Source organism: Artibeus jamaicensis, unplaced genomic scaffold (genome assembly GCF_021234435.1).
Source record: "Artibeus jamaicensis isolate MK-2021 breed Jamaican fruit bat unplaced genomic scaffold, CSHL_Jam_final scaffold_916, whole genome shotgun sequence".
In the NCBI taxonomy this organism is placed as follows: domain Eukaryota; kingdom Metazoa; phylum Chordata; class Mammalia; order Chiroptera; family Phyllostomidae; genus Artibeus; species Artibeus jamaicensis.
In genome coordinates, this window is record NW_026522059.1 from 38,185,529 (window position 1) to 38,199,660 (window position 14,132).

At 42.1% G+C, this 14,132-nt stretch overlaps 2 protein-coding genes across 14 annotated transcripts in view; one reads left to right on the forward strand and one right to left on the reverse strand.

Annotated features, from left to right (window-relative positions):
* ARFGEF1 (ADP ribosylation factor guanine nucleotide exchange factor 1) overlaps positions 1 to 8,465 on the forward strand; it is a 106,549-nt gene extending 98,084 nt beyond the window's left edge. The window contains exons 35-39 of one of the 2 annotated variants that reach the window (XM_037148903.2): positions 1,407 to 1,546; positions 2,998 to 3,166; positions 4,608 to 4,746; positions 7,105 to 7,222; positions 7,735 to 8,465. In XM_037148903.2, the coding sequence (XP_037004798.2) occupies positions 1,407 to 1,546; positions 2,998 to 3,166; positions 4,608 to 4,746; positions 7,105 to 7,222; positions 7,735 to 7,899 (731 nt within the window). In that variant the 3' untranslated portion in view covers positions 7,900 to 8,465. Of the gene's footprint in view, positions 1 to 1,406; positions 1,547 to 2,997; positions 3,167 to 4,607; positions 4,747 to 7,104; positions 7,223 to 7,734 lie in introns of those variants that run through there. The other variant, XM_037148904.2, reaches the window with a different exon arrangement.
* A 1,422-nt stretch (positions 8,466 to 9,887) lies between these two features.
* Positions 9,888 to 14,132, reverse strand: part of CSPP1 (centrosome and spindle pole associated protein 1) — a 96,166-nt gene continuing 91,921 nt past the window's right edge. For 6 of the 12 annotated variants that reach the window (XM_037148916.2, XM_037148918.2, XM_037148917.2 and 3 more), the window contains 3 exons: positions 13,763 to 13,872; positions 13,102 to 13,240; positions 9,889 to 11,059 (listed from right to left, as the gene is read on the reverse strand). In XM_037148916.2, the coding sequence (XP_037004811.2) occupies positions 10,848 to 11,059; positions 13,102 to 13,240; positions 13,763 to 13,872 (461 nt within the window). In that variant the 3' untranslated portion in view covers positions 9,889 to 10,847. Of the gene's footprint in view, positions 11,060 to 11,621; positions 11,745 to 13,101; positions 13,241 to 13,762; positions 13,873 to 14,132 lie in introns of all 12 variants that reach the window. The other 6 variants (XM_037148915.2, XM_037148911.2, XM_037148908.2 and 3 more) reach the window with 3 other exon arrangements.

A 14,132-nucleotide genomic window follows, 5' to 3' on the forward strand; every position in this document is an offset into this window, starting at 1 on the left:
GCACTCTATTACTAAAAACTAAGTATTAAATACAACAGCCTTTCTGAAAACTTCATGGAAAAAAGACTTTATTAATGACATAAATAATAAGCAAGTTTTTGCTGCTAACCAAAATACCTAAAACATGAATTTAACTTACACAAATCAGAGTTCAGAAAAGAGAATTTGTAAAGAAAAGTGGAAAGAAACTGAAGGATTACAAGTCTGCGGGTGCCAGAGCCACTGCCCTGACACAGAATAACAGTCACCCTCCTTCCGGATAAGTCCCCGGAGGGCCGCTCCTGAGGCCCAACCTTGAGGTGTGGTCGAGGGGCTGGGCCGCCCCGAGCCCCGGTCAGTGCTGTGAGCTCTTGCAGCTCTCAGTAGCTGAGTTGTCTTTCCTAACCTTGACCTTCTACATTTGCTAACTTGAGATGGTCAGTGAAATGGAAAACAATTTTTTAAAGATTTTACTTATTTCTAGAGAGAAGGGAAGGGAGGGAGAAAGGGAGAGAAAGAAACAACAACGTGTGAGAGAGAATCATCAATCAGTTGCCTCTTGTGCACGGGCACCTGCAACCCAGGCCTGTACGCTGACCAGAAATGGAGCCAGGGACCTTCGGGCTGGGAGGACGCCCGCCCCACCGAGCCACATCAGGCAGGGTGGAGAATCCTTTAATGAGTCTGTCCTTACCGGCTGGCGGAGTGTCGGGAACGCCCTCCTGTTGAGCAGGTTTGCCTGTCTAGAAGGGTGTTAGTTCGGGCACAGCTCACCTGGGCCATGTGGGAAACACTTTCGTTTTATAATTCAGTTACTTCTATAGCAACGCACTTAGCATAACGTTTTATAGACTTATTTGCTCATGGATCTATTTGAGGAGATAAGGTCATTTTAGCTACAATGCCTAACTTGGATCCAAGTAAAATATGCGCTGTGGTCAACCCACAGCATTGCCCCGTCTGTCAGAATGCCTGACAGTTTCTCACTTCCCATCTTACGGGTCTAGTTCCTGCTGTTTTCTTTTGGTATAGGTTTTCATGTTACGTGTATTTTAAGGTCAAACTCAGGTTTACAGTAAAAGTTTAAGTTTCAGCTTTCAATCTGTTTGCTGCATTTTATTAAAGAATAAACAATCTAATTTTAAAATGTGTAGTGGAAACTTCTCGAACATATTCACTGTTCTGAGTGATTTGGAATACTTTATTTAAAAAATCAATTTTCGATAGCTTTTCTAAATATTGATTAAATTAAACTTTTACTGAATAGTGCTTATGTGCCGATGCAGTGAATGTGCCCTGCTCAGGGTGATTTGTACAGGATATCTTAACACGTCTTAATGTTTCCTTAGCAGTATAATGTCAGAGAAATTACAAAGGATTCAAAATAATTGTTGTTTGCATGTGCATTGGGGTGGGTTTCCTCACAGAATATCCAGAACAAAAATTGTTTGCCGCCCTGTTGATTAAATGTGTTGTGCAGCTGGAACTCATCCAGACTATCGACAACATTGTGTTCTTCCCAGCCACAAGTAAGAAGGAAGATGCAGAAAACTTAGCAGCCGCACAGGTGAGGAGGTGTGAGCAGGTCTGGGACTCAGAGCTGAGGTCAAACTAGAGATTTAACGGGGGCGGAGGGGGGGGGGAGTTAGGTCTTTATCACACTGACCTCATTTTAAACCATCGCACTGGCTGACATGACCGAGGCAGTGGGTGGGCAGAACTGAGAGGAGGGTCGGAGACTGGCTCTGGAGGCCTCCGAGGGTTAGAGCTGCTGGTGACGAGGCCCCAGGAGACCACAAACCAGTGAGGCTAGAGGAGACCAAGAGATAGTGTTGTCCTGGGAGCCGAATGAAAGAAATGTTTTAAAAGAATGGTATGATCCATTCTGTCCAGTGCTTGAATGGTCAAGTAATTTTCCATTTGAGAATTGCCCTCTAGCAGTTTGGTGGACTTTAGTGATTTTGACTTGGTGTTTCATTGTAATGTTAATTATTACACTGGGTTACAAGAGAAGAGAGGAATTGAAGACAGCAAATATTGATAATCCTGTGACATGTTTCACTGCCGAGGGGTACAGAGAAATGGGGTAATAGCTAGAGGAGGATGAGGCGGTCAAGAGAGGGGGATGCTTCATTCTGTCTTTAAGATTAGCAATATTGCAGCATGTTCCCTGAGAAGAGCTTTCCCGGAGAGGAAAACCAAGTGCCAAAGAGAGGGACGGTTGCTGGAGCAGTCTTTTTGAGAGGATGGAGATGCAGCCTAGTGCCAAGTGTCCGGGCCAGGGGTGTCTTGAATGGAAGCATAGACAGTTCACGCATTGTAACAGGCAGGCAAACCGAGTGGGTAGGTTATAAATATAGGAAGGCTGGTCCATTTGCTCAGGGGAGTTGGTTGGAGATCTGATAGCTTCTGGTTTCTCATTGAGATAGGAAGTCATCCACCAAGTAGAGTTGGGAAGAAAGCTTTAGCTACTTGCGGAGATAAGTGAAAATATGAGGCAGTGGTCCAGAGAAGTGGGGACAGAAAGCACAGGAGGCTTGGCGGGCAGCACCTGGAGCCCCCCGAATGTGAGGAGGAGTCAGCCCGCTCTTCCCCAGTCACCTCTAGATTGTGGGCTCAGACATGCCGTGGGCAGCTTTGCCAAACACTATAAAGAGGTGAGGGGTTACGCAACAGAACAATTATAATCACACGGACTCCAGCCTGGTGAAGAAGAGAGGCGAGGGACAGGGACAGGCTCTTGGAGTCAGGAAGTATGAGGAGGGCACTAGAAAGAGAGGAGGTAGTGCTTTGTGACTGGGGTGCATGGAATGAAGATTCGGGAAATCAGGTAACAAAAAATGGACCTTTCCCGATTTTCTATTGAGATAGAACAGATTAGGTATCATGGCTTGTTTATAAATCTGGTCTTGGGGGAGCATTGAGTTCTGAACTTACTAAAATCTGTGACTGTGTGTGTCTGTGTGTGTCTGTGTGCGCTTGTGTGCGTACGTGCCTGGTGGTATTTGTTTCCCAAAGAGAGATGCTGTGGACTTTGATGTTCGAGTTGATACTCAAGACCAAGGAATGTACCGCTTCTTAACATCACAACAACTCTTTAAGCTACTGGACTGCTTGTTAGAGTCACATCGGTTTGCAAAAGCGTTTAATTCCAACAATGAACAGAGGACTGCTCTCTGGAAAGCAGGTGAGCTGCGCGGGACTCGCATTGCCGCGTTCACTGCTAACGCACGTACCGCGTGGTCACATGCATCAGAATCCACTGGTTGTGTCCTCGGGCCTGTGCATGTCACTGTTTGAACTTCTACCGTAACAGTTAAAATAGGAAGGCAATCTAGAACGTTAACACGTTCTCTTCGGTCTTCAGTAAGCCAAATAACTGCCAGATATGTTTGTTTTCCCCTCGCTCAGCCACCCTGTTACTTGATTGAATTGACCAGTTGCCTTTTCATCTTATTTCCCAGCCAGGCCGCACTGTTGATACTGGCAGTGCACTGAACTCCGCCCTTTTATGACAAACAGTGGGCATGGTGGCCCCGAACACAGAGTCTGGCCTGTGTTCAAAAGACGTCTTCCAGGTCCCCTGGGCACGGCCATGTCTCAGAATGAGAGTGAATGGTGTGAGGTGGGGAGGTGTATTTGTTTTAGAACGTTAGAAATTTTAAATATAAAAAAAGCTTTATAATTTATTCACATTGTTAATTTTTTATTTAAGAAATAGCCCTGGCTGGTGTAGCTCAGGGGATTGAGCGCGGTCCTGCGAGTGAAAGGATCGTGTCTGATTCCCAGTCAGGGCACATGCCTGGGTTGCAGGCCAGTTCCCAGCAGGGGACCCACGAGAGGCAACCATACATTGATATTTCTCTCCTTGTCTGCTTCCCTTCCCCTCTAAAGATAAATAAGTAAAATCTTAAGAGAGAGAGAGAAGAAAAAGAAATAGTTACTCAGTGCCTATTTGCTGCAAAACTGTGCCCAGTTGGACACGGAGGCAGTAGAATCTGGCAGGAAAAGACAGAAGGAAGTGTCGAACTGTCAGACGGGCGTTGGGTTGCTTTCCACCTGTGTTTTTCACGTGGTCTAGAATGTCTAATTCCTAGTGCAGCCATGGATCTGTTCAGCCTCTTCCCTTTACAACCTAACTTCAGGAAAGAGGAGTCTGGACTTACTTTTTTCCCCTTCAACCCAAGTTCTTACCACCATTTTACTGGGACTGTTAGCACATGCACTTGGCCCTTCACACCGCTGGCCTTGAAAGCAGCCTCACTGCTGCATGGTCTGCTCTGTTCATCGGGAGCCGAGCTGCGGGCTGCACAGGGCTTTCAAGTACAGTTTCACGAGAAGAGTTCCACGTTCCTAGGCCAGAAGTTGTTTTGCATCTCACATCCCCAGCTTGAAAGGGGCGGGGGGGCTCCTAAACATAGAAATTACGTTCAGATGGGGCCTTCAGCCCCACTTGGTCTCCCCTGCAGAGCCTCGGGCACACCTTCTTGGTGTGGCTCAGGGCAGCGCTGCTTTGGAAGAAGCATATGTGATGGCTGAACAGAACCAAATGAGCTGTCGTACGGGCTGTTGTACCTTTGTGTAAGATGCCTTCCCAAATTCATCCCGGAAACTTCCCCTTTCTGCAGGCTTTAAAGGCAAATCCAAACCCAACCTTCTGAAACAGGAGACGAGCAGCCTGGCCTGTGGGCTGCGCATTCTCTTCCGGATGTACATGGACGAGAGCCGGGTTAGTGCCTGGGAGGAGGTCCAGCAGAGGCTTTTAAAGTAAGACTCTTGGCTGAGTTTCTGCCTTTCACCTGTGTGGCTGCTTGGTACAGAGCAGGAAGGGGCCTCCAAGGTTTGCACAGGGGCAGAGTCACAGCCACCCCGTGGTTAGGAGCTGCAGGGCCCAGCAGATAAGTTGGGGCCTAAGGAATTGGTTACAGTCTTAGAGAGGAAGGCACTTCTGCAGGCGGTGACAGATTGACAAGTCATGTCCATTGTTGCTGTTACAGGCAGGACAGAGGAGAATATTTTCTCTTAAAATTGTTTCAACTTTATGTTACAGCTTTTAGGCTTTTTTGTGTGTCGTAGAGCTCAGTTTTTATAAACCAATCATTTGTGAAAGTGCAAACCTTCCTGCCTGTATTTAGTCTGAAAATATATTTGGAGTTTTCTTTTTGGATGTTACTTCTTTTGCATTGTTTTTACTTAGTGACAACTTACTATTCTGTCCTCTAACAGTTAAACTCACACTAAGGATGAGACGTAACATTCAGACAGACTGCTGTCATCTGAATTGTGTTTGTGTGTTTGGGGGGAACAGATGGTCTCAGAGACCTGCTAAATACACTTTTGAACTTTAAGAGATCTCCTTGTCTCTCATCCACATTTTATTGATGAGACTTTTGAGGCCCCAGAAGACTCTAAACCCACACAGCTAGTGAAGGGAAGAGCCCACCCAGGCATCAGTCCAGGTCTCTTAACACAAGTTTGCAAATGTGCTACTGCACATGCATTTTGAATTCAGTGAAACTTAGAAAATTGGGAAGCGTGGGTTTCCTGATAAGTTGCAGTACCTTCTTTTAATATCAGGGTTCTTAATTTGAAAACAAATATTTATGCTGATATTCTTTAATATGAACAGTTCTGCCCTGACCAGGTGGCTCAGTGGGTTGGAGCATCATCCTGTGCACCAAACAGCTGAGGTGTGATCCCCAGTCAGGGCGCGCACCTTGGCAGCAGGTTGGATCCCTGGATGGGGCACGTACAGGAGGCAGCCAGTCGAAGTCTCTCTCACATCATGTCTGTCCCTCTGTCTCCTTTCCTCTCTTTCTAAAATTAGTTAATATATCCTTGAGTAAGGATTCAAAACAGTGTGTGTGTGTGTGTGTGTGTGTGTGTGTGTGTGTATTGTCTGTCCAGAAGGTATTCAGCCATGTAAAATGAAAAATAGAGACATTTATTGAAGAAGAAATAAGATACAAGAAACACTGTACATAGGATAATGTTGCCTCAGTCTCCCTCAAAGTAGGTACCATGGGCCCTACTTTCTCCCACAGTTCTCCCAATCACCATCGGCTACCCCACTGTATTTTCCTGAATCTCATCAACAGTCTAAAATCTCTTCTCTTTCAAAGGTGATTTTAGTTTTGGGAAAAGCCAGAAGTCACAGGGTGCCAAACCTGGTTTGTAGGGAGCCTAAGTCCCCCAAAAATTCTGCATGAGCTGTGAGGTATGAGCAGGCACATTGTCGTGATGAAGCTGCCAATCATCAGTTGTGGCCTTCTGAGTTATCCTAATAGGGTCTGTGGAGGAATGTTCAACCTTAATGCAAAATCTGATGCAGATTCATTACTCTGCTCACTCAGTCATTTTGAATGCAGTGGCTACACATGCTCACTCAACGGTATCTACCACCCCCACTGACTAGTGCAGTGAGGTTGTCGTTCACACATGCACATTCCAGTCCACTGTCCTTGGCTGCCAGGTTATAGCAATGTTGTGCAAACTATTCTAATTATATTAACAATGGCTGTACTTTTATGTGTGTGTGTATGTGTATAAAAACAGGTTGCTAACAGTTAAATTCATTACCCTACATGTCATCTTTAAAAAGTTTTTAAAATTGATTTTAGAGAAACATCGATTTGTTGTTCCACTTATTTATTCATTCATTGGTTGATTCTTGTATGTGCCTTGACCAGGCATCAAACCCACAACCCTGGTGTTTTGGGATGACGCTCTAACCCAGCAGTTTTTAAGTAGGGTGCTGTGGCATGCTGGTGTTCCACAAGAACTTAAAGCATGCAACACCTGACTCCTTAGTCAGGTGCATTGAGCTCTTTTCCCTTAGATGGTCAAATAAGAAAATGACAACAGTCTACGCAACAGTAACCATTTGGTGTGAATAAGGCAAATTTATACCTATTATTTCTGTCAGAATGGCAAAAAATTCATCTTTTGCCTTGTGGGAGAATTTTAGTAGTTAGTTTATGTGTGCCACAAGACAAAAAGGTTGAAAATTGCTGCTCTTTGAACCAACTGAGCTACCTGGCCGGGGCCTTACCCTTCATGTCTTAGTAGTTCTTCCTCGGTGAGCGTCCGTACAGCAGGTGTGCGAGCGAAACTTTTCTGTTGCAGTGTGTGCAGTGAAGCGCTGAGCTACTTCCTCACTCTGACGTCAGAGAGTCATCGGGAGGCCTGGACCAACTTGCTGCTTTTGTTTCTAACTAAAGTTCTAAAGATAAGCGACAACAGGGTAAGTATGAGGCAGCGTATCCAGCCCAGCATTTCTAGCTTAACAGAGTCAAAGTATATCAATTCCAGACTATGAATGTGGAATGTATAATCTTTGCCTGGAGATTGAATAGCTTATATTATAATGTTAGGTAGAATTTCTCCTGAAAATTAAATTTTTATTTAACAAATAAAAGATAGTTTTGGTAACCCATATATAGCTCATAAAACTCAACTGTGGTTTCAGCTGGGCCTCTTACTTTTATTTATCGACTGGAAGAAACAGTGATAAATACTGAAAGTTTGTCAAGGAAATGTAGTGGAAGATGTTTTTCAAAATAAGGCTGATAACCAAGTGAACAGTGTCCATGTGAAGCAAGTCTGGTGGAAGCCTCTGCTCTTTCTGTTGCATAATCAGCATGTCATTGCGTCCGCAGTGGCTCCCCCCACAGGGATTTGACACTGAAGGCAGTTTCGGGTCCTGGGGTTTGGCCTGCAAGCACTACTAATGGAGAAATTCATTTTCCCTCCCAGTTTAAGGCTCATGCATCATTCTACTACCCTCTCTTATGTGAAATTATGCAATTTGACTTGATTCCTGAACTTCGTGCTGTTCTTAGAAGATTTTTTCTGCGAATTGGAGTAGTTTTCCAGATTTCACAACCATCTGAACAGGAACTTGCGATACACAAGCAGTGATGGCAACTTAGTATTTTTCTCTTGGCGTTTACATCCCTCTGCTCTTTAAGGACCCTGGAGCTGAGGTTTTCTACCTGAAAAATGGTTTCTCTGAATTTCAGTGTCTACGGGTTACTGGTAAAGATGCTTAGAACTAGAGCTGTCTTGCAACTCTCCAGTCCCTCTCAGTGATGGATCCCGTTTGCCATGTTGGGCTCACGTGGAGCAGAAAGCCCGTGTCCAGTGTCAGCTTATGCTCACGTCCTTCCCTGTCCTCAGTGGCAGGGAGAACCCTGCATATTTTTGGCAGGTGTGGAAGTGAAACTTACCCAAAGAACTATAGATGTAAAGATTTGAACTTCTGCAAGAAGTACAACTCAGGAGAGCTGTATTTTGAAGGATAAAATGTTTATAACTGGGGATTGGGGGGGAGAAGAAATTATTGTTCATGGTAAAAGATATTTAGCAACTATGGTATTCTTACTCTGAAATTTTTGCACACTCAGGCTATCTGAGATACTGGTAATCATCCTTCTGTGAAAAATGTACAGAGATGCAGGTCTGTAATATAAAAATCTTCAACATTATATAGTTCTTCTTGCACTGTTTTATTTCTTTATTTTCTTATTCATTTGCTAAATACCTATAATAATTTGTCAGATGCACTAAGAATTCTGGGTTAAACATTTTATCTTTTTTTATTTTGTGGGGATTTTGGTTCTGCCCTTTGGAAGGGGGTTAGTAGGCCCAGACACTGTGGTGGCCACACCCGTCCTGACCACCAAGCGGAAGACTCCCTGCCGACACAACTACCTGTGACGTACTTCTCTTAGGGCTTCTACGGACGGGCCATTAAAGCAGTGGTCCTTCACGGACCGAAACTTGAATCACTGCAAAACAAATCTAGGTCGCTGTCACTTTCTTTTCTTTTGGGTGGCGGGGCTTGATGTAGATTTTACTCTTATGTACAGAATTTAATGTTGAATATATTAAAGTAGCAACTCTGGCATGGTTTGAGGAGGTTAGATTTACTGGAAATGTATTCATACTGTGAATTGTGTTCTGATGGTTAAAAAAATGACAAGATTATCAAGCATTCCTTGTTAAGTGGATGTAGAAAATTTTTTCAGATGGATAAAATGTATATGGTACAGATGTAAAGTTTTCTATGTAAAAAATTCTGTACAACTTTCTGTACAATATTGATCCTCATCTGGCATATTCTAATCAGGTTATAGATCAATAAAGTTTTTGGATTATTTCATCAGTGCAATCAAAACCTGTGTAATACATGACCTCATGTTTTATTTTTTAACTTAATTTTTTTATTAAAAGACATAAGATTAAGGGAAGGATATAGTCTGCCAGAACTAAAAATTCAGTATTCTTTAGTTCTAAAATTTTTTTTCTAGTTTCTGACATTAGATTCTCCCCCATTACCTTGCTTTTTCAACCATAAGATATTTATAATTTAGTATTTTGTGTATTTGTTGATAACCCAGAATAATGCTACACTATTTGAATAGTGAGAAAAGCAGTAATGCTTCCTTTGGGACAGTTGGCAGTAGGGCATGTGTGTTCTGGAAGTCAGTTTAAGTTGTGTGGTACAATGGCATTAACAAGGAAAATCAACATGCTAAAATAATTTTCAAGGCTGTGTTCACAAACAAGTGTTCAGTCTTTGCTCTCACATCTTAGAAAATGAGTAGTTTCTGAACTATGCATTTTAAGTTGACTGTATTTATTACCCCCCAAGATGGAGCCTGTTTCAGCTCAGCTGGGCACTACAGCTGGGAGTCACTCAGGTAGGTATCTCGGAGCCGCCATGACCTTCCCGTCTGAGAGGTAAGTGTTTCAAATAACCTGGTGGTTTGTTATTTCATGGTATAGCATCAAAATTTTCCTTAAAAGAGGCAGAGGCCTTCATCTAACTTTCAGTTGACGCTATAAAAAGAAAAAAATCTTTATAGTAAAAAAACAATGATGAGATTACAAGTTGAGTATATAATTTACATGCAGCTAAAATTCAAAGTATGAGAAATTATACACTTGAGGTAAACAATGTGATCTTCTCTGCCACTGATTATGCCAGCAGAAGGGAGTGTGCAGGAAGCAGCGCTGCAGTACCGTGGCTGTTGTGCTACAGGTGCTAAATAATGCTCTCCCAAAATTAAATCTTTTAAAAGACACCTCTTACGGAGTGACTGGAAAGACTGAGTCTCTTAGTCAAAGGTCCATGGGGTGCAGCAAGGATTCTAGTCCATCCTTGACCCTGGGTGCCCCTGTCTCTCTTCAACTTCTCGAACACCTTGTCTAGAGACATCCATTCCAGTTAAAATAAGAAACCAGCATTGCTAGTAAAATATAATTTATTTCTCCTATCAAGAAGTTAAATCATATAAATTAGTAATCATATAAATTAGCAAACTTAATTGGCACAAAAACAGAGGCAGAAAGATGTAACATTTAGTGCATGGCTCATGGAAATAAAATCAATCATGACTCCTATCATTTATACTGAATTAGTAGTTATAAGTGACGGAAATAATTTGCTTCATTACGTAGCAACTGGAATAGTCACAGCTACAACAAATGTATTCACTAGTGAATTATTTTCAATAGCAATAACAAATATACATATAATAGGTTTCCTCATTTTACAGGTCTGTTGAGATACTTGTGTTTTATTCACCTTACAATTTACAATAATGCACGTAATGTTAGTTCATTACCACCCTGATTTATGGCAAAATGTGCAAAAATAATTCTGTACAATTATATATATATATAAGTTAATCATGGCCTTTTATTTCTGTACATAATGTACATTATATACATCATGGAAATATACTTTATACACAGATGGAACATAAATAACTTCCAGGAAGTGGTCTGAGTAGCACATAAAGGTTCAGAGTAAACATTCCTTTCACCTTAAAAGGCACTGCTGAGCCCAGTAAAGATTTATTTTAACCATGTGCAGTAGACAGGCCCTGCCAATTGAAAGTGCCTGGTTTTCCAGGAACCTGCTGCTGCTCTTGGTCCAGCTGCTCCGCCATGAATCGTTTCAGCGTTTCTGAGGTGCCCGGGCGGAGCCAGGGTTCAGTTGCTACAGAGCTTGATCCATCGTCACCCACGTGTTTCATGATGTCTTCAGGGTCAACCAGTGAACTTTCATCATCTAAAGGAGGCAAGAGAGACATGACTCGGGTGGGTGGCAGGCAGGTGATGCGAACATAGATCTTTCTCCCCAATATTCTCAACTGCACGGGTTTTGACCAGACACCCCTTATTCTAGAGGTAGGAAAGCAAGCCCAGGAAGGGAGCCAGTGTTAGGAAACAAAAAGTGCAGCTAAAGGTGACCCCATGGCACTAGCACCACAGGGCCCCTCCCTAGGATGGCAGAGGCAACCACGGCCAACATAAGGGGGGGGGGGGTAGGAATGCTGGTTTATTTTGTGTCACCTTCAGGAGAAACCCAGTGGACACCATGAAAACTGTTTTGATTTAACAGGATTTTGGAAACACTGCCAACCTACAATACTGCTATAAGGAAATTAAAAGTCATTTCAGGAAAGTACTAGATGGGGGTGAAATTACTTCCATTCATATACCATCCTAAGAGGTTGTGTCTGTCTGCTCCATTAAGAGATAGCTTTTAATTTGCTTTATTTTTAATTGATTATACTCATATATCTGTGTTTTACTTATAGATATAATAATAGGAAAATCTGTCTTCCTACCCTGTGATGTCAATTTCTTTTTGGTTTTTAAATAACATCTCCTGGTCTGTGAAGGATTACCCAGCAAAGGAACCTGTGCAATCAATTTAATGAGCAATCAATCCACATCGTACCAAAAAGATCCTGTTTGAAAGGACAGTGTTAAAAAAAAAAGTTTAGAAGCTGAACACCTTCTGAAACAGTAAATTCTTATAATGCTGTCTCCTCGACTTAATATCACTGTTAAATATTCAACTTATTGATTCTAAAAGAAATTGAGAAACAGGAAACTTACAAGTTAAAAGAAAATGTTTTTTAGCTAAAAAAAAAAACATTGCTTTCCCACTGTTCCCTATTTTTCTAGGTATGATATGAAAAGCACTACTCCATCAATTTTCTGTTTGCTGGTGTTTGGTATGGGATTATCATCAGAACAATGACAACTGACTGCTAGCGAGAGTGTGCGAGTAGTTTTAAATAAGAGTATTAAAGGTAAGATCTAAAAATACGTCGTGAAAATTGCTGTAAGAAAATTAATGTAGCTTAACAGACTAAAGAAAATTGTCCAACCAGACTGCTAAAACTAACAATACAATAGAACTTACACATTATAAAATTACCCCATTATCCAAACAACTAATGACATCAACATTAACAAGTGGTCCAGGGCCGGTAAGAGATGTTGGTCGCCTAGGGAACTGTCCGGTCTACCTGTGCTTGCTGAACAAGCTTCAACATGCTTGTCACTACAACAGTGATAGCAAAGCCCCACAGGATGAGAAAACTAAACTTTGACGTATGAAAAAAGAAATAACCTGAGGCTACTGTGTCCACAGTACTGAAAGCCAAGTAAAAAGGTGAAAAAGCCCTGACCAACGTGGCTCAGTGGGTTGGGCATCGTCCGGCAGAGCCAAAGGGCCAGGTCACCCAATTCCCAGTCAGGGCACATGCCTGGGTTTCGAGTTTGTCCCAGTAAGGGCATGTACAATGTTAAAAAAATATTTTATAAAAAGGCAAAAAAATTTTCTTTGTAGTACTACAAATTTATAATATATGTGTTGTTAATAACTCAAAAGTTTTTTTTTCCAGTTAAACATTTATTCGGACTGGTTATTTGATAAAACTTTAAGTATGAAGGTTTTTTTATTGTTGTTCAAGTCATTTCAGATCATCTCTCACTTCAGCAAGGGAAATGTGATGCTGTTACTAACGATCATTTTCCCTGCTGCAAGCAAAGCCTGGATAGCTCTGTAAGCAAAAGTTTTGTGTGTTTAGAACTTACTCAGAAAAGGATATACCCTCCTCTCTGGTAGAAAGAATTTGAGGTAAAATTAATCCTGAGTCCTGATTTTGCTGGATAGTTTGTGTTATAGGCCCTACAACTCAAAAGGATTTGAAAATTCATTGCATTGGTCCCCCAGACACAAGTGAAAACTTCCGTGTAAAAGCAGGTTGAAGTCCTTACAAAATGTGCTACAGGCCCTTAAAGTTGGCCATTTACCTGTATTAATAGGTTTATTCTGAAGTTCATTCAATCTTCGCATTCGTTCCTCATTTCTCATTCTAATCTGATCAACATTTACACTGGATTCAGATTTTAAAGAGAGACCATCTGACAGTACATCAGGACGACTGTTATCCTGCAGTCAGAGAAGAGAACTTCAGAAATGATCATCAACATAAAACATGTTCAGAATAAACGAGTGCGTCAGCACAGGTTGTTGCCCATGCTAAGTACACAGTGTGGTCAACAAAATAAAACAAGTGAGAATCTATGGCACTTACTTACATTCTAACTCCAGGCTGAGATGCACTTGTGACAACCCAGACACTACCAGAGTGGACAGAGGTAGAAAACGTAGTTATCCCAAACCCAGTGATTTTAGGTATATACACAAAAGAGATGAAAACATCAAAAAAATGTGACATGGATGTTAAAAGCAGCCATATTCATAACAGACAAAAAGTGGAAACAACCTAAATGTCCGTCAGGCTTTGAACAGATTTAAAAGCATGGACTACATTAATGGAATATTGTTTGGCAATAAAAAGAAGTCCAGCCAGGGCACACGGGCTCTGTTGGACCACACCAGTTCAGCATGGGCCAGAACCCAGACCCCGCCCCTGCACTGGAAAGGGAGAAAAGGAGAGTTCATACATACAAAGGCCAGTCCTTTCAATTTGCTCCTCCTGCGCTCTCTCGCAGAGGGCAGCTGTGAGGGCGGAAGGACAGCATCCTCTTCAAAGGCAGGATAGGTCTCGCCGTAAGCACCTAGAAGCAGCAAGCAGGGAGAAGTTGTAAACACCCCCCCACTTCAATCATTTTATTCAGCTAAACCAAGACAGCTTTTTACTGGCTGTAAGATGTTATTAAATATCTTTAATATATAATAAAATTCACCCACTATAAATGTGCATAGTTCAATGGCTTTTACAGAACTGTGCAATTGTCATTATAATCTAGTTTTAGATCATTTCTGTCACTTCAGAAAGTTCCCTTGTGCTCACCGGCAGTCTCTCCCCACACCCACA